A 23,327-nucleotide genomic window follows, 5' to 3' on the forward strand; every position below is an offset into this window, starting at 1 on the left:
TTCAGTTTATTTATATAATGAATCTTATATAATTATATACAATTCACAACACATGTCGTCTCAAGGTACTCCAAAAAGTCAATTCAATCGAATCAAACAGATTTTAAATCAGGTACATACATTTTAATTAATCCCAACTATCAAACAGTGCAGTGAAATTCAGTTTATTATTTTAATTGGTTAAAAAGGTTTACTATCTAAGAAAATCCAGCAGATTGCATCAAGTCAGTGAGTAGCACCATTCACTCCTAGATGAGCATGTAGCAACAGTGGGCAGTAATTTGCATTGACTTTGCAGCAATCCCTCACACTGAGCATGCATGTAGCGACAGTGGAAAGGAAAACTCCCTTTTAACAGGAAGAAACCTCCAGCAGAACCAGGCTCAGTGTGAGCGGCCATCTGCCACGACCGACTGGGGGTTTGAGAAAACAGAGCAGACACAAAAAGTACACAGAAGCACTGATCCAGAAGTACTTCTATAGGTAAGAAACGCAAAACATTAGTGGTAGTAGCTCCTTTAGTAGCTTCATCTAGGAGGGAAAGACAGCTAGGCAGATAATCAGTTTTAAAGTCTAGAGTATGAAAGAGAGCACATACAATTAGTCGCAGTGGAAGCTCAGTCAATGATTGACAGAAATAAACAGCAAAATATATCCTTCAATGTCTAAGAATCAATTTAAGCTGAAAGTATTTAAACATTAGTGAGTAGGTAGAAGACATTTAAAGCAGACATTTTACAGAGGAAGCTATCCTCAGTCCAGCACAAGACTGTCGTGCCTGTACAACAACTGTTTCTGAAAAATAAACAGAGAAGCTTCAAAGTCAGAGCCTCTCTGACTAATGAACTTAAAGGAGCTTAATCATCACAATTCTACATTAAGTTAATGTTAATGTTTGTTAAAGACAGACAGCACAGACTTATACCACCTATGTCTGCTAAAAATCTTTTAGTTTGTGAAAAATGCACTCTCTTAATGATAGGGTGAGGAGCTCAGAGTAGAGCCGCTGCTCCTCCACATCAAGAAGAGTCAGTTGAGGTGGCTCGGGCATCTCTATCGGATGCCTCCTGGACGCCTCCCTTGGGAAGTGTTCTAAACACGTCCCACCGGGAGGAGGCCCAGGACAAAGCCCAGGACACGCTGAAGGGACAATGTCTCTTGGCTTGCCTAGGAACACCTTGGGCTTCCCCCGGAGGAGCTGGAGAAGGTGTCGGGGGAGAGGGAAGTCTTGGAGTCTCTAATGAGTCTGCTGCCCCCGCGACCCGGTTCCAGATGAAGTGGAAGACAACAAGAACGACGAGTATGAGAATTTAGACTATATTCTGAAATGTAAATCATGAAGATAAAACTTAAAAAATTAAAATTGTCACACAGCATCAAATGTTTTTTTCGCCATGCTTGTCGTTTTTATACTGCATCTATTTTGCATTAATAATTTCATATTAATATTAAAATTCAGTGTTTTACTGTGATTGCCTTCTTGTAGAATGAGGTTTAATTTGGTAAAATTATCAAAACAAAACGGAGAAAACAAATTGGAAAAAACCGAACTGAACGGAGGAGCAGTATTAATAATTCTTATAGAAATTTATGTGCTCATTTACTCGACAATTACAGGGGTGGGTCTCTGCGCAATCGAGCTGGTAGCGTGTTATTAATGCACTGTTGTTCATTGTACGGAGAACATCTCTCCTTTCTTTTGGTACAGGCCCAGTTCTGCACTACAATAAAGGAAGAATGACATCTGAAAGATTAATGATGTTTGAATATTACCAGGGGAAGCCCTTTGAGCCATGGCCTGATTAAATCTCATGTATATCTATGGAATTTCCTTACTTGCAAATGTTGCAAATATCCTAAAATGCTTAAATATATCAATTTCAGCTGAAAGTATTCAGAGGCTTAGTTGCAGTTTCATTGATTTCAAGGCAGCAATAGAAGTTAAATATATTTTAAGGCTGAAAGCAATGTGAAGGCTAAAAGATAATAAAGCAAAAAACATCCTTCAATATTCAATATGTATTCATACTTTTTGAGTAGAAAAGAGTTTTAAATATGTGTCTATCGCATCAAATGGCCAAAAAGAACTTACAGATGCTTGGATCTGATTGCTTCTTAATAGCTAAATCCAATGTTTTCTGTGATGATTCTGGCCCGTCTACATACTGTTTTCCTCATCTGCTCTCCCTGCCAGCAATCAAGCTCATCTGCTCCACCTGTTCGTTGCTGCCCTGCAGCTCATCAGCTTGATGCCTCTCACCTGTTTCCCAGCAGTTATATGCAGCTCTCTGGTATGCAAATGGTGCCAGATATTTGAAAGCCCAGTGTGAGTAGCTATCCAGCATTCATTGCTCGACCTAAGCCTCTGGCTTCGCTCATGGATCTGTCTGCCTGAGCCTGCCTCCCTGGTTTCTGACTCAGTTTCTGCCCCTCGACCACAGAGTTTTGGATTTTCCCCATTGGCAATCCGACTGTTGTAAGTGTGTCTGCTGCATTATCAGCCCTGATCGGCTCCTGCTGAACCATCACCTAGTTCAGGAACTACTACTGGATCCCTGATCTATTCGGATTCTGAGAAGGTTAGTTGCCTTTTTTGGAGTCGTGTATTTTTGCCGGAATTCCTTCACGTCACTAACCTGCCTCTCTGTTTCCAGTGATTCCTGGTTCCCGGAAGGTGGTCTCTTGTGTTCCGACCTCAGAGCTTTGAATAAACTTTTAACGCTGCCTTGTGTCTCAGGCTGAAATTTTGGGTCCTTCTGTCTTATTAGTTTTTCTATGGAAATTAATGATTCACAGGACAATTAAAAAATTACTGGGATATTATTTGAGGGGTTCAAATATCATAGGGCTATGGAGCGAAACATAAGTTTGAATGACTTCTGTATGATAAACTGTCTCACACAAAGCTTAAAGGTCTGCATGATTTTGCTAAATCATATGTTCTTATTGGATTTTATTTGCAAATGTTGCAATTTAAAAATGATCCAACGTATTGTCATGGCAATTCAATTTGTCAGGGCGAATTCTCTGGAACAAAGTTTGTCTCCGTGATGAAAGAAGTCTTGGAACAGGTCTGCATGTTTTTTTTGTTGTTTTTTTTTTTATAAATTCTATGTGTTCCTATTGAATTTCATTATTTGCAAGTGTTAATTCAGAAACGAAATGATTCATCATCACAGCAACTCTATTTGTTGTAGGGCACATTCCCTGGAACTGCAGGCCATATAGCTTCTGTTATGCACACAGCTGTGTATTTTTCTAATTGAGTTCAATAGTTTATCATTTTACAATTTATTTTGTTGTCAAAATTTCATAATATCCATTATTTAAGCCAAGAAAAGCTTGCTTAATCAGTCTGTCAGCAGCAAAGCATATTAGTAAGATGGTCAATTACAGATGACAAATGTCAACTCTTGTTTGTTGGCAAAACAGTCCAAAATATCTTCATGCCGTTTTGGCTCTTATTCAAACTGATACACAAATCAATGCACTCTCTTTTTGAGGACAGTCATGTTTTCTAATTTTTGTATGTAAATGACATGCTTCACAGAAGTCTTTAGCCACTTCTCATTTCTTTAAGTTTCAGCTTTTGAAAAACCAGACATTCATTAAACTCCCTAAAGCAGGGGTGGCCAACTAGTTCAGTATCAAGAGCCCGAATAAAATCCTGCAGTACTGCGAAGACCCGCACAATAAAATATCCAAACATTTTTAATTACTCAAATGCCTTATAACAAACCTAATGTGGTTTTTTTTTCTGCATTTTTATTTTTTATTCTCGATGTGGTGGAGGAGGGAAGTAGGGTTAGGCATAAGTGTGGGCTGTGCCAACAAGTGAAAATGACGTGTCATGAGGTGGTAGAACGTTCTGGTTAAACTGTGCTTCCCCTAGTGGACTGGTTTATGTAATTGCAATAAAGATGGCTGAACTGCATTCATGTGTAAACCGTCCTCACTGGATAAATAATTAAAATGCAGGTAGAAGTTTTTTTTTTTTTTCATATTTTTTAAATAAATCTTTCAAAATAAAACACCCTACAAACTGCAGTCAAAATGAGAACCTTGACAGATCAGTCAAGTTGCTGTGAGCCACACAGGACAGGGAAAAGAGCCACATGCGCCTTGCAAGTCATACATTCACAACTCCTGCTCTAAAGTATTACTTTAATGCATAAGAAGGTAACTAACTCAAATGTGTCTCACAGTTTCCTATATTGCTATGTATGCAGGCAGTTTAAAAAACATTATTTGGTCTAATATGGAACTGAAGGGTTGTTTTTTTTTGTGGGAAATCAAGCTTGGTCATGTCATTATGTATGTGTGCTGCCTTGTTAAGCCTGCTTTCAGAATAGTGAGTATACTGATAACAATGGACTGGGATTTACAGTGTTCTACTGTGTCATGACTGGGTACGCAAAATTTTAATTCTATTAGTGCCCTGAAGTGGCCAAATATTATTGGTGAAATTAGACCGCAAGTGATGGCTTAAGTTTCATTTCAGTTTTGACCAACCCATGGGTTATTATGCATCTTCCGGATGCACATCGCTTCTGTAGCAGTGGTGGGGCTTGATCGTTTGTGGTGGTGATCAGCCACAATGTTAAATGCATAGTAAAGTGATGTAGGGAAGTAATTTTCATATAACGAAAGTCTGATAATAATGTATTAGTGGGACAGTGCTAATAGGCAAAACTTAAAATCTATATTTTGCAATGGTGTGCAGAGTTCACTTAAAAAAAGAAAGAATGTGGACAAGAAATAACTAGAAGACCCAATAAACTATCAAATCTGAAAAATACTGTATGTCTTTAAAGAACTGGAAAATTATTCAGCAAAGGTCTTACAGAGCACTTGAGAAATGTTTTGTCCTTAAGGTAATCATCTTTTGTATACCCAATTGGCTACTAATTATTTGGAACTCATCTTGTTGGTGCAACAATATAACTTTATGCAGGTCAGGTGCAATTTTAAGTTTGTTGCTTGCTAAAAAATAAAAAACACTTTACAGTATAAAACCCTTAAAAAGAAACCATCATAAGGTAGCTGTGGACACTAAAGAGAAATGCTGCCATGGGCCTCATGAATGCAGGTCAAATGCAGAAGTGTTTAACATGACTAAACAAAACCAAATGAGCTTTCTGAATGCCGAAGCACATGGAGTACATTATGCAGCACAAGCTGTTCCCAGAAATGTTATGGTAATTTCCACCCTTTTTGGACCACACACTATTGTTTACTTCAATTATTAAACACTGAGTTCTAAAGGCTGACTCACATTATTGAAATTAAGCCAATAAAAAACCCTAAATTAAAAAGACAACCTACAACAAGGTTGAATTGAGATAGTAAGGATTGTTATGTTTCTTTATTTGGATTCATTTTTAGCTTTAATAATTGAATACCTGCAGCATTAAAACCTGCATACTTGAACTTTAGATGCACTTAATGAAAACATCTACAGACACTACCATCGGGAATGTTAAAGTTCTGACTTACACATACTTTGGATCTACATGATGAGGTTATTTAAAGAGGGTAAAGTGAGATTTTAATTAGTGTGTTTATTGTAATTCTGTATTTCACTGTTTTAAAATTGAAAAGGATAAAGTATAATTTAAGACGTTTTGCTATGAATAGTCTTGAATTTATAAAGAAAGGTTGTTTAAAGCTCTTCTAGATATTCCTCAAATATGCAAAAGTCCATTAAATTCAACCAAACAGGCTGTGAAAAAAAGAGTAATGTGAGAATTGGCCCATGTATGATATAAAGAAAGGCTATCATAAGAAACAACATCACAACAAGTCAACACAACTGACGTTGATACTATCCAAAAAAAACACATGTTGGTCCTGGCAATACAAGAAAAGCATGTGATTCAGGGAGTTGACTTGTGATTAGTGTTCTTGACAGTTTGGTAATAAGTTGATAAATATCAGAAATGTTGACAAGTAATTTTTCAAAGTCCAAGTTTCAAGTGTTTTGCTCCAGATCAAAGCTTATATGGCTAAAATGAATAGTCTTAGATCGTATGCAGTCCTCCAAGGGATTGAATTAAAATCATAATGTTTAAGTCTAGTTCAATAAATAAACATTTAGCTTTTGTAGAACACCAATTTAACATGTAAAAAAAACTTGTTAACGCTTGTGAATTATTTTGAAAACTAATAAGGTATATATTCAACGCTTAAATATGCATTTATGTTCAAAGGAAGCTAATAGAAAAAGGCTAACACCAATTAATGTCAAATTTCAGAATGAATCAAAAAGGAGGTGCTTTTATTTTGAAGATCAGGATCTTCGTATTGATGCAATTAATGCTATGTTCAAATCACCCACTCCTTAACTTTACAGAACATTTTATAGGAAAGTAAATGAGAAAAATAAATAATTTCTAAATAATCCTAAGAGGAAGTAATTTCTGTAGAAATAGCAGTGTCTTTGTAATGACATTAGCTTAACGGTGCAAAAGAAACATTATAGAGAACAAATATAGACTTTGGTTATGACAACCACGACAACCAGTTATTCGTATACACTTTGGTACCTCAGAGGTGCAACATTAATCTTTCACTTTTGGTCTACACTAGAGGATGACACGGAAGTGGATTTTCTCTCCTGTCCCATCCCGCTCCCACAGAAAAATGTCTTGTCCCATCCAAATCCCAGGCCAGCATAACGAAAAAAATCCTGTCCCGTCCCACTCTTGGTAAATTGACTCCCGCTCCCATTCAGAACGACTCCCACTCCTGTGCCTCTCCCATTTTTGTTTTCTTCATTTAGTCTTTTGACAATTTCTTTGTTTGAAGGACCAGTTAGGTCCCTGTTTTTAGCTGTAGTAAAGGCCAGTTAGAGTAAAAAGAATAATAATGAAGAAATAATAAAATATCCAACAAGGAAACAGACCATGACTATCTTAGTTGAATAAACAAAATGTACCTAGTTGTATTTTACTTATTTATTAAGTGATCATTTCCTTTGAACAATGACATCACTTTTATGTTTCAAGTTGCTGGAACGAAAGAAAAATGCACCTAGTAAGAGAACTGTACTTGTTGAACAAAAGGACAAAAAGGCATTACCTTCATAATTTAGAAACTGTACCTCAATGGTTCACGGTCCTGGTCCTCAGGGACTCCTTCCCTACAAGTTTTAGACGTGTGTCTGCTCCAGAACACCTGATTCAAATTCTGACATGACCTCCTATACAGGTATCAAGAATGGAGGGTCAAAATGGACAAAATTAATACAATAAAATCCTCATTAAATAAATGAATGTTGTGAATGTCCCATAAGTGAAGTAAATGTAACATGAAAGAAATTTAACTTTAACTGTGCCATTAAATTAAAGGTACCATTTATTTATTTAATACATCATTAGAAACAATAAATGTACCATTATATCATTAAATGGAATATTATGCAATTAAATGTGCCACTGAATAATTAAGTATAATTTTAAAGACGACATGACGTAATTAGTGGTACACTTAATATTTAATGATGTATTAAATATATTGTACATTTAATGGTACATAAATTCTTTTCTATTTCACAACATATTTATTTAATATCTTCCCTTGATGAAGCCTTTCTACGGAGTCCGCGAGGGGACATGGGGGAATTTTTTCTCTTTTTGTGTTCTCACGCAATAGTCTTTGCGTTATCTCGCAATACTTTGTGGGATAGTTTCCAAACCAGATAACTGCAAAAATGAAACAAACACTACACCCGTTTTGAGATTTATTGAGTTTTATTTTGAAATCAGCCTTAAATAAAATTATCTTCAAATCAGACTAAAAGACAGTTTTTATCCACAAGCTGTCAAACAAACTACTGAACAATAATACTGCACGAAACCACATCTGTGACACTTTGTTTCCTTATTACTGCTGCATGATGTGTACTTTTTTTTTGTACGCCATTAGTGTTTTTGTTTTTATCGTGATTTGAACAGTTCTTCTTATCCTAAGCATTTCATCGCATTATTTACTGCGTGTTAACCTGCATATGACAAATAAACCATATCAATGACATATCAGTGTTTGTTTTATGAGCAGTTTGTCATCTGTGCTGCTGTTCCAAAATCCCGAATGCAAAAGTATTGCGTGGGGACGCAAAATAAATACATTTCCCCATGTCCCCTCACGGGCTTCCGTACCTTACCTCTTAAATCTTTAGCGCACATGCAGCAATTTTGTTGGTCAGATGAGACTTGACACATGATGGTACTTTTGGTTTGATGAATGAAGAGATGCAGGGCTGATTTAATCCAGAATTTGCCAAACAAGTGTCCCTTAATCACTGGTGAACTTGATTACGACTAAACACGTTTTACAAGCAGCAGACTGCGTGTTAAAACCGCTACATTCAACTCTCCTGAAGTTCGGTAATATTTGCGACTTTCCTGTCAGCTCTATGAGTTTAATAGATAAGTCCTTATTTCTGACTTTACGTTACAAATCCAATTTTACCACGTCCAGTTCTCCACCTGCGTTTGCTCCCTCCATTCTGAACGCAGGTGGAAAACATCGATCAGAAGCACTGTTGGCTTGTGGGTCATGTAGTTCATTAGACTCGCATTATAGTATAGGCTTCTTGAAAAAAAACTACACAATGGCGGCGTCGATTCAAGTTTTTTTTTCTTAATGTTTATAACAAAGTCTCAGTTTTACATTTACAAAGACAATTGATCCTAGTTTATTTTCCCTCCTATTGGTTAGCTCCTGCTCCCGTCTGCTCCCGTTCATTTTTGATCTTGTACCGTCCCAATCACGTGATCTTTACTGACGCTGTCTCCCGTCCCGCGGGATTCCCGTGGGAATCCCGTGACCCGTGGGACTCCCAAAAAAATGTCAGCCTCTAGTCTACATTTACCAGATTACTTACCCTTTTTTTAAACAATATAAAGATTGTTCATGAAAGTTAAGCTACAGACCTCAGGTCTGAGCCAAGTTCAAGTCAAGTCTGGAGTCTTTTTTATTCCTAAATGAATTGTGACCTGAGTCTAAGTCACCAAAGTGAGTTCCCATCTCTGCTGAATATGCACATTTATTTATTTTTGCAGTTGTCCACATCCAAGCTTAAGCTAACATTTTCAAGATGTTAACATAGCTGACACAAAAAACATCATCAATCCACATCCACAAATGATCTCTCTTTTCACTGCGTATTGTGTTGTTCACCAAATAGTAAAGGATCCCAACTTGAAAGAGGAAACCAAACCTTTGTTTCCTTGCCAAGCGTGTGCATGAAGTGTAATTTGTTCACATCAAAGAGAAGAAAACCCCGATTCATTCCACTGTATTCCAAGTTGTTCATGTGGGAAGAGAGGAGGGAAAAAAGCCTCACTCCACCTAATTGGATATAATCGCCAGAGGGAGCAAACTGGCTTTGGCCTGAGGGTGGGGGAAATGCGAAGACAAAGGGGATGTTTATGGAAGGCTGAAAACACAAAATCTCTAGAAGAGTAAAAAGACACAATGTAGTTTTATTAAGCCAACAGAAACAACCTACCATGTTCGGTAAACGTTAAATAAATAAACAATTACACAAACTGGAATTAAAAGGTGCAGACACACATTTTATATTCCTCATGTGTAGCCCAGTCCTAGAAAAAAAGGTATTTCAGGCAACAGCAGTAGCACCCTATTTAAATTAATTAAATCTGAAATTAATTTCAAATTAATTTCAAATGATTGCAAATTAGCTGTCCTGTCTGTGAAACTCCTGAAGTTTGCAGATGACACCACCGTTATTGGATTGATCCAGGACAGAGATAAGCCTGCATACAGACAGGAGGTGGATCGGCTGGTACACTGGTATGGTCAGAACCACCTGAAACTTAATCCACTCAAGACTATGGAGATGATGGTGGAACGTCGGAGAACACCACCCCCACATAAACCCCCTCACCATCCTCAACAACACTGTGTCTGCTGTGGACCAATTCCAATTCCTAGGAACCACCATTTCTCGAAACCTGAGATGGTCCTCATACATAGACAATGTTCAGAAGAAGACCCAGCAGATACCTCCTAAGGCAACTCAAAAAGTAACAACCTTGCACAGCAGCTGCTGGTCATCTTCTACACTGCCATAATTCAGTCTATCCTGTCTTCGTCCATCTGTGTGGTTGACTCATCCACTAAACAGGACAGGTCCAGACTGCAACAAACAATCAGGGCTGCAGAGAGAATCATCAGGGCTGACCGTCCCTCTATCCAGGACATATACAGGTCTAGGGTCAGGAAAAGGGCAGCTAAAATCTCTTCAGACCCCCACAACCTGCACACAAACTGTTTAGGCTTTTACCTTCAAATCTGCTACGGAGCACTGTCTGCTAAAACCAGCCAAGACAGTTTCTTCCCCCAGGCTGTTTCTCTGATGAACACTTGACAGCAGAGTACCAGAACAACACCATGCATACTTAGACTTATCTCACATCATATTCCATTGTAAAGTCAATTGTGTATGTATGTACATTCAAAAATATATTCTTTATTATTTATATCAAAGTGTAACAGAGTCAATTTCCTTGTTTATTTGTACAAACGTGACAATAAATCAGATTTTGATTCTGAAAATGTGCTGCAGCACTCATTTGAATAACCTAACTTGTACAGTATGAAATAAGGACAACAACCACATTCAATTTAATGCATTTTTTGTTAGTGAAGTAGAACACTGTTGACAGTGATATGCAAAATGGTCTAATGTAACACCTATATTTTAAATCAGTTATATTTTAAATCCCTCAAATATGTTGCAGTTTCTGCTCATCTCATGACATCCTCTGTTACTCTCTTCATCTCTATCTGTGCCTGCTCTCCTACATTCTGTTCAACAAAATGATGCAACCATACTGCAAACTAAATCTAATTACATTTGAATTAATTTAGCCTGATGATTAGGCTACAACCTAAAAATACAGTTCACTCATCAATGCCTTCCTTTAGAAATTTACCTTTTATATTTTTATTTATCAGCTGCAACATAAAATATTACTAATGTAAGATCACTTATCTGTGGGAGTGTTTATCTAACTCAGTCTTACATAACCAAAAAAATCCATGAAGGTATGCCTGGAAAATTCATAAACAGTTTTTATCAACAGGGTGCTTTGTTACAAAAAAAGCACTAAATTCCTTCTATTGCATTGAATCTTTACTGTGGCAACAACAGACGACAACTTAGGTGGTATTTCCTTTTCTTCTATGAACACAGCTAATATTTTGCTTATTAATAAGAACTGGTAAAGGACTTCACCATCACAATTGGCAACACACGTGCTAAGCACGGAACGTTACTTGAACTATAGGAAACAAAAGTTACTAGAATGAAAACACAGACAAAACAAAACATATGTTGCATTTTTTAACACAAATAAAATTGGTACATATTTTGTTATCATTATTTATACTTAATTCAAACACATATTCTACGTCTTTTTCTTGAGTTTGAAGGCAAAACAAATTCAACAAACCTATGGCCCCTTGAGAGATCAGCAAATAAACTCATAAAATACATGTAAAAGTCATAGTCTGCTAACCTTTTCAGAGGTTAAGGTCCTGTAAATACACATACAACGTTATTACAAGGACAATTGGAGATAAGAAAACATAAAAGTACTTTGGTGAAGTCTGCTGATTCCTGAACGTCATTCTCTATATACCCACCATGACCCATACATTAAACTGATTAAAACTGATTAGAATAGCTGGCAACAGATTTCCTAATTGATTAGTTCTGATGAATAGCACACACTCTGGTTACGTGGGACTCACATTGAGTATTGCAGAAAGTCACAAAATCTTAGAAACAGACAGCTGCAAAATCAAAGTAACACAATACACAAATTCCTGTTGTTTACCTACTCTCCATTTCTTAGTCCGAATAAGCATCTGACAAAGACACTTTGAAAGAAATTCTTCATTAAGAAAAACTGATGTACTGAATTAATCTTTTGCTAAATGTTTCTCCATTGCATGATCATGCATAAACTTTTATATTATGCCAGATTTACCAAAATTAACCTGTATTAAATAAAATGTCAGTCAGTCATTTTCTACCACTTATTCTACAGTGGGTTGCAGGGAAGCTGGTGCCTATCTCCAGCAGTCTATGGGCGAGAGGCAGGGTACACCCTGGACAGGGCACCAGTCCATCACAGGGCAACACACAAACAACCATGCACACACTCATTCATACACCTAAGGGCAATTTATAGTGATCAATTAACCTAACAGGCATGTCTTTGGACTGTGGGAGGAAGCCGGAGTACCCGATGAGAACCCAAGCACGCACGGGGAGAACATGCAAACTCCATGCAGAATTGAACCCAGGATCTTCTTGCTGCAAGGCAGCAGTGCTACCAACTGCACCACTGTGCAGCCCTAAATAAAATGTATTATTCATAAAGTTAAATATTTTTTAGAAAATAAGCTATGACAATTCAAATGATAAACTGAACCAATAGCTGACTGAGAAAATAAAACATCTGCTTGGCAGCCAAATTATCAAATATTTTTCTGAACAGGGATTGCATCATGTGTAAGCAAAACTATGCGACTGAAAATAACAAGAACACTCAGAGTAAGGTATTTTCAGCATCACTGAATTGTTTGAAACTAATGTTTTGGATGAATCATATGGCATTGATTAAAAGAAAATAAAAATCTTTGAATATCACAAACTGAAATGTATTAACCAGTCCAAATGTAGGATTAAACAATTTAACATATAACTTCCTCTAGTAATAATTAACTTCTTTAGACTTCAACGCCCAAACTACTCTCCAAAACCTACAACTCATTTCCTATCAGTAAACGGGATGGTGATTTATCTATCGTTACAGATATTCTATCTTTCACAGAATGCACTACATAGGAAAAATTATGTTTCAAAATGGTTTTTCACTTACCAATACATGTCCAAACTGCATGGGAGACTTACCTGATGATTATCTACATGCTCTCTGGCACTGCCCGCCTGTTTATGGCTTCTGGCTAAAGGTATGTGAAGATCTATCAACATGTCTAGAGTATACCCATCCCCTCCTTCCTCACATATGTAACACCACACGGCAGTAGGGTCTTAGTGTAGGGCAGGATGGAATGGGGGAGGCTCTGCTGTCAACAAGCAGTGGGGGCTCATACACCCCAGCCACAACCCCAATTTTAATGCACTTTAGACATACACATTTCCATTCATCACAAGCAAGGGCCTGCTGCCTTGGTGGGGTGTTATCTGTGTGGGTGCTTGGGCCACGTCCCAAAGAGGTGGGCCCCCGTCTGGTAGACTATGGCTGCCAGAGGAGACCGACCGGTCTACATTCCTACCCTCACCTTCAAGACACCCTCATGAGGACCACAAAATCGAGGCACGTGATGTCGCCCGGTACGGCGGAGCCGGGGTCCCACCCTGGAGCCAGGCCTGGGATCGGGACTCATTGGAGAGAGCCTTGTAGCTGGGTTGCTCCTCGCAAGACCCGGGCGGGCCAAACCCGAACGAGAGACGCGAGGCCATCCCCCAGTGGGAACCATGAGAGACCGGTGCAAAGAGGATTGGGCAGCAGACGAAGGTGGAGACCTCGGAGGCCCGATCTCTGGATGCTTAGTTGCAAATAGTTAAATATTTTAAAATCTTTTTAATAGATTATAAGACACAAATTATTTATCTACTTTCAGGTTCCCAATTTACTACACCCTTTTATCTCCGCATGAATATATCTTTCTGACCGTTTAGAGGAAAAAAAGACCGTTTAAAGCAAACAGGGACATCAACGTTAGTTACAGGTTAGTAAAACATGTAGTATCCTGACAAATGTATTTTTTTACAGCAAATCTGCACCTTCAAAATGCCGGTTCCTTTACTTTAGAGAAAAGAAAGAGTTGTGCAGAAGAAATTATGGCAGTATTAGACTCTATGTGAAACCACAAGTAATCCGCAAGGGCAGGAATGTTTTGGTATTCCCTTTTCTGAAACATTAAGGCCGTAATATTTCCAGCTCAGAGAACGTGCTAAAATCCTGCCTTTGTCTAGGGTTGTTTTTAAATGTGCATCAGAAATCATATGATGCTCATCATTGCAGGGATAGGGTCAAATTCATTATATCTCTTGAAAGGCTGGTGTCATGAAAACTAAAAGACATTTTGTGCTATGAAAAAAATATGCAAATGGACAGATTGTACTATACCTCTGTAGTGTTTTGAGCAAAGCAGTAAGATATTTTTGAATAACTCATAAAATTGTACCAACTCACTGAAAAAGGATAACAGGTCTCTCTTTTAGCATTCAGGCTGTGCGAAGTTAAGTTCAAAGTATCATTAAAACGTATCACTCTTTATTGAAGGCTGAAATGACCACTTTAGAAAATGTAATATCTTATGCTTGCAATGAAGTCCTTTAGATTTTATTTTTATTTCTGCTGCATGATCTTTCCCACCACCACACAATATGGGTTAAGCTCTAGCCAAGCCACACCAAAACATTCAGATTTTGTGAGCAATAACCAGCATCAAAAGTTGTGTTTGACCTTTGTTCACTGAAAGGTTTGAGGCTTCAATAAATGCTAACACCACCACAAAGGAACTTGAAAGTCACTCTCCGGATTACTTGGCATAAATCAACCTTACTTGGCTCAAGATGCCTGCTTTTACAGTTCCTTGTTTGCCAGCTTGCCTTGCTAGTATTGTGACTTTACAGTGGGAGTAAACATTTTTTTTACTTAGTCTAGGATGTATATTCTAACAGAAACCCTAAATTCTCTTTAAGATCATCACGACTAAAGTAAATAGTGTGTTTAGGAGGTGCTTTAAGCTCCAAGAAAAAACAAGCAAAACTTTAGGAGTAAGGGTTAGAAATGCCAAACTAGTGTCTTTCTTTTCATTAGTGGTAAGGTCTCAATCCTGGTAGGGTCTAAGCTGGTCCCCTCTCTTCCTTCTGCTACTTTCATTACTCTGTATCTTGTCTGCGACAAATTTAAGCCCTGCAAAGGTGCACAGAGGGCTTTTGTCTCAGCATACGATCAATACCTCTCCTCATCATGGGCAAGGGGCAGGGATAATGCACTCAACCAAGGGCATACAGGGTTCACAAGATTTTCAAGCAACCTAGGACTAGGTAAATGTATAACCTGTTTAAAGTGTGTAAACCATCAAGTCAGTGCAGAATAGAGACAGGCAAGGGCTTTAAAACTACAGAGACATATCAGATGTCAGGCTTTTTAAGGCATTATATTTGTCTGGAATGAGAATATAGGGAGAGTATAAGGAATATTTTCCCATGCAAAATATTCCCTTTAAATCGGGTAAAGCTAAAGTGGTCATACCTACATGTTTACCAAAGTCATAAATATAAATATATACTCATAAATATGAGTAATTCTCTTACACATGCAGCGTAAATGGCAAATATGTTTTAGAGTCAAAACATCAACAAATCTTAAAATTAAACAAAAATAAACCTTTCCATAAACAAGCATTTCTTTAGTCTTATTTTAAAATACTTTCAAATACTAAGCAAAACGAGTCTTTTGAGTAACAACCACTAAAACTGGAAAGACCTACCATATATGGTAGAGGCTGAACCAGATACCTTAAATAAAGTCTGAAGCCAGACCATGGAAGCAAGAGAGGATGTTGCCGGTGAGAACAATTTATCTGATAAGAAAATGCTTTCTGTTATGATATTTAACTGTGGGGATATCATTTTTCCTCTGTGCCAAATGAGCCAACTATGTCAAATGAAAGTGAGAATATTTGACTACTGTTGCTATCTGAGTATTTCAACTTCTCTTCCATCCATCAAAGTGTCGGGTGGTATCATTTGAATAAGGTTTTGACAGATACATTAATATAGTGTACTTAAACCTTAAGATTAATAGACTGATTATTTTGAGAAAAGCAAGACTTGCACATTCACTGCATGGCTAGCTGATATTAATATTATAACATATGGTGGTTAAAATTGGAACAGAAATTGAAAACACTAACCTAAATGCTATCAGAATTTTAGTATAGTCCCAAGTGGTGAAATACAGGCAGAGAGCGCTTGACACAGAAACATTTTAAATTCCTGGGTAGGGTAACTGTTTGTCAGGTCTCCAAGCAACTACTCTGAGACAACAGTTTCCCTGGCATGTACCCTCTCAGTGGACAAATCAACACATACATTTCCACTTTATGAATTGGAGCTAAAGGGTTTGCTGTCACTGCTTTTGTTTCAGGTGTCCATTGTGTGATGTAATAAATCCCAACTTCGGTATTCTGAAATAAATGTAGTGACACTTCTACAACCTTTGATTGAACCCGCAGCTGCCTTGTACCCGCTGTTTTCTGCACACTTTTTTACGTACACTATATTACCAAAAGTATTGGGTCACACCACCAGATCAATGAATTCCGGTGTTACAGAAACTTGACTAACCTGCACAGAATCCTGACCCCAACCCTCTTGAACACCTTTGGGATGAATTAGAGCAGAGGCTGCAATTCTGGTTTTCTCATCTAACTTTGGACACACTCCTAAACCTCGTGGAAGATTTTTACTGAATAGTTAAAGTTGATATTGCTGGCAACGGTGGTTCCATCAGCAAATTGGACCTCATAGATTAAAAATAGGATGTCATCAAAGTTCATGTACATTTAAAAGTAGACAGACAAATACTTTTGGTAAGATAGTGTATTTTTACACTTTTATACACCTTTAGTATTTTAGGAATTATTTCTCTGACCACTACACAAACCTCAGTTGATATTAACATAACCTCTAGTGCATTTCATGCAACCATACTGCTAGGCAAGGCCAGTTTATTTATATAGCACATTTCAGCAACAAGACAATTCACAGTGCTTTACATGGTGAAAATAGTACTGTGCAGTGACAAAAAAGTACATCGCAGTGGCATGATGCAGCAAAGTAAAAAACAAAAGAAAAATTTGATGAAGGACTAAAATGTATGAATTTTAATACTGCTACTGATGAATTAAAGCTCCAGTAGAGAGGTCTATAAAAAAAATGAGTACCTAGCCTGAAAATTTCAATAAGCACACCTTACAGGTCCCACCACCTTGCTCTCTGTTGTGCTACACCTGTGTGCTACAGCCATCCATAGCTCCTCCCCCACAGTGAAGCCGACCATGAACGCTTAGGCTAGTAAGCAGGGCCACTGGTGACAGCAGATACACAGCTATGTCTAAGCTATAACTATGGCCTGCCCATACCGTAAGCACAATTTCAGCTCACCATTAATCTTGAGCTTGAACTATGGAAAGGCGCTATGCGGGGCAGGGGTATGAATAGTGTGTACAAATATGTAGAAAATACATTCTGACAAAATTTACCTACTGCAGCTTCAATGATTGCTACTTATGCAATCGATTCAGGACCATATTAACAGGATAGTATTTACTATTCCTATCTGCAAATGTAAAATGCACTGTGGATTATTACAAGTTTTAACACTGATGGAACCCTTTGAAAGTCTGAATATTGCCTTCAAACACAACTGTATCAAAGTAAAATAGAAATAAATGACAAAATACACACCAAACTAGAAAAATGATTGAGGTGAAGAAAAAAAAACAACCTACTTTCAGGTTATGACTCATAAACTCCTCCTTACTTATTAGATTAAAATGTGTACTGATGATCAGCTGTAAGAGGCCAATCTCTTCTCTGTTGTAAATCACTTCCTGGCAAGAAAACATTGCAACTCCCTTTGATGGATTGTGATAATTAATATGATTCCTCTAAAATCTATTTCAAGTTCTTACTAATTAGGAGCCAGCAAAGCTAACATGACTTGATAAATATTTCACCAGATTCTTAATATACGCTTCTATTGCTCAGCACTTGGGCAATGTAGTATTTCATTTTAAATAATTCCAATTTCTAGATCAAGTATGTTAATGTGGTATTATCGATAAAAAGCAATAATTAATGGATGTAAAACTGACTCAAGCCACAGCATGCATGGTATTGCTAATTCAGCTAGGTTTCTGGAAAAACAACCTTCAGGCTGTGCTGACAGTCATAATTACCAAATGCATCCAGTATCTCTTTTGAGTGGGAGTGACAGCAGGATTGACATGTCCTTCCTTCCAGCCATCCTTTGGACGCCTGACATTACAGCCTGTGGCTAAACGCAGGCTCGCAAAACACCTCTCTGTCTGTGTTCTGCCCCCATCCCCTCATCTCCCTTCTCACTCATTAAAGATGCCCTAGTTTGCTCGCGAGTGAGGAGATCTTGCTAGCCTCATTACAAACTTGGACACCTCCCATCTTTTGTACCCTTTTTTCCAGACAAGATCTCACACATTCACGCTTTTATCCCAGGAGAAGTCTCAAAAGATTCATGAAACATGTATGAAGAAGCAGCACTCACATCTCATTTGAATCCTTCACGCTGAAAAAGAAGAAGAAGAAGACAGTGCCAGTGAAGAAAAGTGCCATGTTGGATTAACGGGCGAGGAAAGTCAAACAAGCAAATGGAAAACACATTTAATGTTACATTGTTTGTCAATTCACAGAAATAATACATATTTAACAGCACACAGAGGCATTTCTTTGACCCTGTTCATTAAATGTTTTCCTCATTAGCAGTGTTGTTGCAGTGATGTTTTCCATATAGCATTTTGGATGAGAGGCAAATTATGCCACACAAATAAATTCTGTGACTGAGCAATGATTTGATTCACAATTCAAATGATGCAGCAGTATTTTTAATTGAAATGTTCATCCCATTTGAAATGTTTATTTGATTTCCAACAACCAATAACAGGATTGATTAATCCACCGTCCGAAATCAAGGTAACTATTCGCCAATGTTCACAATTCTTTGCCATAACATAATTTTTGCTTTGTTGGCAACAATACTCTGTCTACTGAAGCCAGTTTCAGATTATTTCCAATCAAATGGGGATGCATTACTTGGTTAAATAGTATTTCAGTATAAGCAGCTCTTAATGCCACTTATAACTTTTTTTTTAATTATGGTGAAAAGCAAGACAATTCCTTGGCTAAGAGTCAGTTTGAAACTGCAGGCTATTAAAGTGCCATCATAATAAAACAAAAAATTCTTATCTCCTAAGAAAAAAAAGAAAAAAGCCAGACATTTGAATGATGTTATGGCTCCAGGTCAAATCAAACTTCAATGCGTTTTTATTACATATGAAATATATCTTATACCAGTAAAAAAATCATATTAGGCATTACAGATACATTAATGAGGCTTTTCCTTACAGCTACCGATTTCCAACTTTCATTAAAGTCAGTTAATGCTAATGCATTTATTAAAAGTGATAGGTGAAGGTTCTCAGTCATTATGCATTTACTGAATACAGGGAAAAAATTATTTTTTAGTATTTGACCTGACGATAACTGGTCAAGGAAATATTGCAAAATTCCAATATCAGGCCTTTAATTCTATTTAACTAATGATTACCCAGTCTGAGGTTCATTTGATCATATGTAGTTTAAACGGATGAAATCTGACATGGATAACCATTCAGATAAGAAAGATTATTTAAAAGAGTATACATTTTGTAAAACCTTTATTCCAAATTTGAAAATATTGAAAGGACATTTTAAGAGTTTTATTTAGGCATTAGATGTCAAGATGACTGATCAGATCAGATCTAGAATGCAGACGGACAGGCAGATTGACTATGAGTAAAAACGGCTTTATTTAAAGCAAAACAAAATTACTCTCAGGTGGAGGCAGGAATTAAACAAACAGGCGTAACAGGTACAGACGTCAAAGTGAAGTGGTAATGTTTCCGCGATGAGTAAACAGAATGATGGCGTATATATGGAGCATGGTGCAGGTGAAACGAGAAGACTGATTGCATGATGCAGGTGGACCGAACGAAGCTGATTGCAGGTTGACAGATGCAGGGAGAACAAAACATGACAAGGCAAAACGGAAATCCAATAATACAAACTAATCGGGAAGACATAACGTACAGAACATGAACTAGAAAACAATAATAACAAACTTAAGCATAGCCAAGAAAAAAATAAAACAGAAATAAGATCCAAAAGGTAAACTGGAAATAAGAATAACTAAAACCCAAACAAAAACCCCAAAACACCCTCAAATCATGACATTAGCACCACTTTAGATTCAAACTAAAAGATATGGACTGCTCAAACCTGGCCTAAATTGTTTTACACTAATTGCATATTCTTTAAAACATGGTTAATGATCAGTTAAACACATACTGAGATTGTGAATTTTCTCCAAAATATTTAAATAATGTCATTTTGTTCTAGGGAACCCAGAATAGTATTAGTGTCTGGGTAAGAGGCAGTATCGCTAAACCCCTTGTAGTTAAGTATTTCAAATTTGCCCAAACCTTGATTTATTTTACGGGCTGCACAATATCAAGAAAATATGTAAATGTGATAGTATTGCTGAATATTACAATGAGTGATCTCTATTATCTTACATTTTGCTGACTGTTTTCATACCTCTCCTTCGTGACAATGTCATCACTCTTTCTGATCTTTTTCTTGGTCACTAAAAATATGAAACCATTGTGGACATCCAGTGCAGTGAAAGTCCATCAGAATGGCCAGATGAATAACTGGCAAGCAGAATATGCATGTATGGGACTTTAAATATAATATCCAACTAAACATTGCATCAAAGCAGTTTGTTGGGTTTGTGATATAGCACACATTGATACTACGACCACTGTGATTCAGTGTATTGTGAAGAAGAAATATAGGAAAGTATGTCAACTGACTAAACCAAAATAACTAGTGACTGCTAGATGGTGGATGTTACACAATGGACTCCTAAAACCGCGCTTTCTTTTAGTAAAATTACAAAGCAGATATGAAACAGTAAGTAGGAAGTCAATAAAGCTTCAAAAGTGCACATGCATTGCCACATATCATATAAAAAAAGACCTAATGGTACAAATCACTTTGTCTTACACCTGTTAAACACAAAAAACAATCACACTTAACTAAATGTGTTAAAGATTTGTAATTCCCCAGACAATTTATAATACACATTTAATTTTAAGAAGCATCATGGCAGCTTAATCAGAATAAGCATACAAGTTCATTTACAGCAAATGTGTGCATATCCCTTTAAAGTCCAATGTAACTTTTGTGTACTTCTCCCTTCTGAAGCTTTCCCTGTCATGTCTTTGAGTGAGAAAATAACTGCTGCTCAGTAGACAAGGTGCTCTTGTCTACTGTGTTGCTCTCTCGCTCATGTCAACAGGCTTTGTGTTAGACATATATTTAAAAGAGAAAATGTTTTTGAGTAAAATTCATGCTGAAAGGATGAAAAATGTAAATGATCTTAAAAGCATGACATGATTCAGATTCAGGCTCCATCCAGCTCTTGGAAGAAAAATATGCAATTTTCTCATTTCTTGTATTAAAGTACACATATGAAATACATCTCCTAAAATCACAGTTTGGATCGTAGTTGCTAACTAAAAAAGTCTCACTTTTCAAGATCTCACATGACAGGTTGTTCACAAAGAAACATTGTTTGTTAAATTTAAGACTACCAGCCAACCTGAAATGTTAAACAGATGCTCCACATGATGTTCCTCTGCAACATCAAAGGTATGGAGCAGGAAGGAGTTATAAAAAACATCATCTCATATTTGTTGCCCTCAAACCTACTGGACTAAGCTGTGCATTGTATCTACTGGAAAGGGCAAGCCTGACAAATTGAATTTTCTTGATCCTGCTTACCTACTCGGTCACTGAGCTTCATGTATCAGGCATGACTTTTCCAGAAAGCCAGTGTGGAGCGTGAGAATGCTATGTAGGCATTGGTTTTATGAGTGATGATGTCTCATCTAGGGTGATTTTAAACTCAAATATCACACAACAGCTTCTTCTCTGTAAAACCTTCTCTTTTTTTAATATGCTCATGGGGCATGATTTAGTCTTTGCTCATATCCTTGAGATTGTTGATGGATTTACTGCGTGATTAAATAGCTTAAGCCAAAAATAAACAATCCCATATCCCAAAACTATGTGAGCTTAATGCAAATTTCATGCAAAAATGCCACTCATTTTATTCATAACATCAAACCAGATCAGTTGGATCAACTTCCTCTAACCATGGATCGGTGTGTTATGCCTGTAATACCTACTTTGTATGGATACCACAGGAGGAAAGAAGACAGGGTGTGAAATCCTTTAAATATTCATTTTCAATACAATAAACTGAGTATTTAAACCTTCAAACTCTGATGACATATTTTCGTTAGGACTCATACCAACTAAAACATTATCAGAATCAGAATCAGAATCAGCTTTATTGCCAAGTTCGTACATACAAACAAGGAATTTGACTCCGGTACACTTTGCTCTTTGGTTTTGTTTTTGTATTACAGAATATACAAATTTACAATGTACAATATTCACATATATAAGAAAAAGGTGCATTTGCAACATCTGTATGTTGTTGTTTTGTACTCTAATGAATGTTCAACAGAGAAACAGCCTGGGGGAAGAAACTGTCTCTGTGGCGGCTGGTTTTAGCGAACAGTGCTCTGTAACGGCGGCCTGAAGGTAAAGCTCTGAACAGTTTATGTGCAGGGTGTGTGGGGTCTGCAGAGATTTTAGCAGCTCTTTTCCTGACCCTAGACCTGTATAAGTCCTGGATGGAGGGAAGGTCAGCCCTGATTATTCTCTCTGCATTCCTGATTATTCGTTGCAGTCTGGACCTGTCCTGTTTTGTGGATGAGCCAAACCACACTGAGATGGATGAAGACAGGACAGATTGAATGATGGCAGTGTAGAAGATGACCAGCAGCTCCTGTGGAAGGTTGAACTTCTTGAGTTGCCTCAGGAAGTACAGTCTCTGCTGGGCCTTCTTTCGAACAGTGTCTATGTGTGAAGACCATCTCAGGTCCTCAGAGATGGTGGTTCCTAAGAACTTGAAGTGGTCCACGGCTGACATGGTGTTGTTGAGGATGGTGAGGGGGGTGTATGGGGGTGGTGTTCTCCGAAGGTCCATCACCATTTCCACAGTTTTGAGTGGGTTGAGTTCAAGGTAGTTCTGACCGCACCAGTGTACCAGCCGATCCACCTGCAGACTCATCACCATCCTGGATCAGTCCAATGACAGTGGTGTCACCTGCAAACTTCAGGAGTTTCACGGACGAGTCCTATGAGGTGCAGTCATTTGTGTACAGGGAGAAGAGGAGTGGGGATAGAACACACCCCTGGGGGGCACCAGTATTTATTGATCTGGTTCGGGAGAAGATGCTCCCTAGTCTCACCTGCTGCTGTCGGCCCGTCAGGAAGCTGTTGATCCACTGACAGGTGGAGGCTGGGACGTTGA

At 37.6% G+C, this 23,327-nt stretch overlaps 1 protein-coding gene across 3 annotated transcripts in view; it reads right to left on the reverse strand.

The window, feature by feature from the left end:
* Nucleotides 1–23,327, reverse strand: part of LOC124877972 (EGF-like repeat and discoidin I-like domain-containing protein 3) — a 213,655-nt gene that overhangs the window by 177,700 nt on the left and 12,628 nt on the right. The window contains exon 2 of one of the 3 annotated variants that reach the window (XM_047381658.1): nt 18,387–18,407. The exons of the other annotated variants lie outside the window; for them this stretch is intronic. Within the exon in view, the coding sequence (XP_047237614.1) occupies nt 18,387–18,393 (7 nt within the window). The 5' untranslated portion in view covers nt 18,394–18,407. The remainder of the gene's footprint in view (nt 1–18,386; nt 18,408–23,327) is intronic. 3 annotated transcript variants of the gene reach the window in all.

The sequence above is a fragment of the Girardinichthys multiradiatus genome, chromosome 12, assembly GCF_021462225.1.
Source record: "Girardinichthys multiradiatus isolate DD_20200921_A chromosome 12, DD_fGirMul_XY1, whole genome shotgun sequence".
Lineage (NCBI taxonomy): Eukaryota > Metazoa > Chordata > Actinopteri > Cyprinodontiformes > Goodeidae > Girardinichthys > Girardinichthys multiradiatus.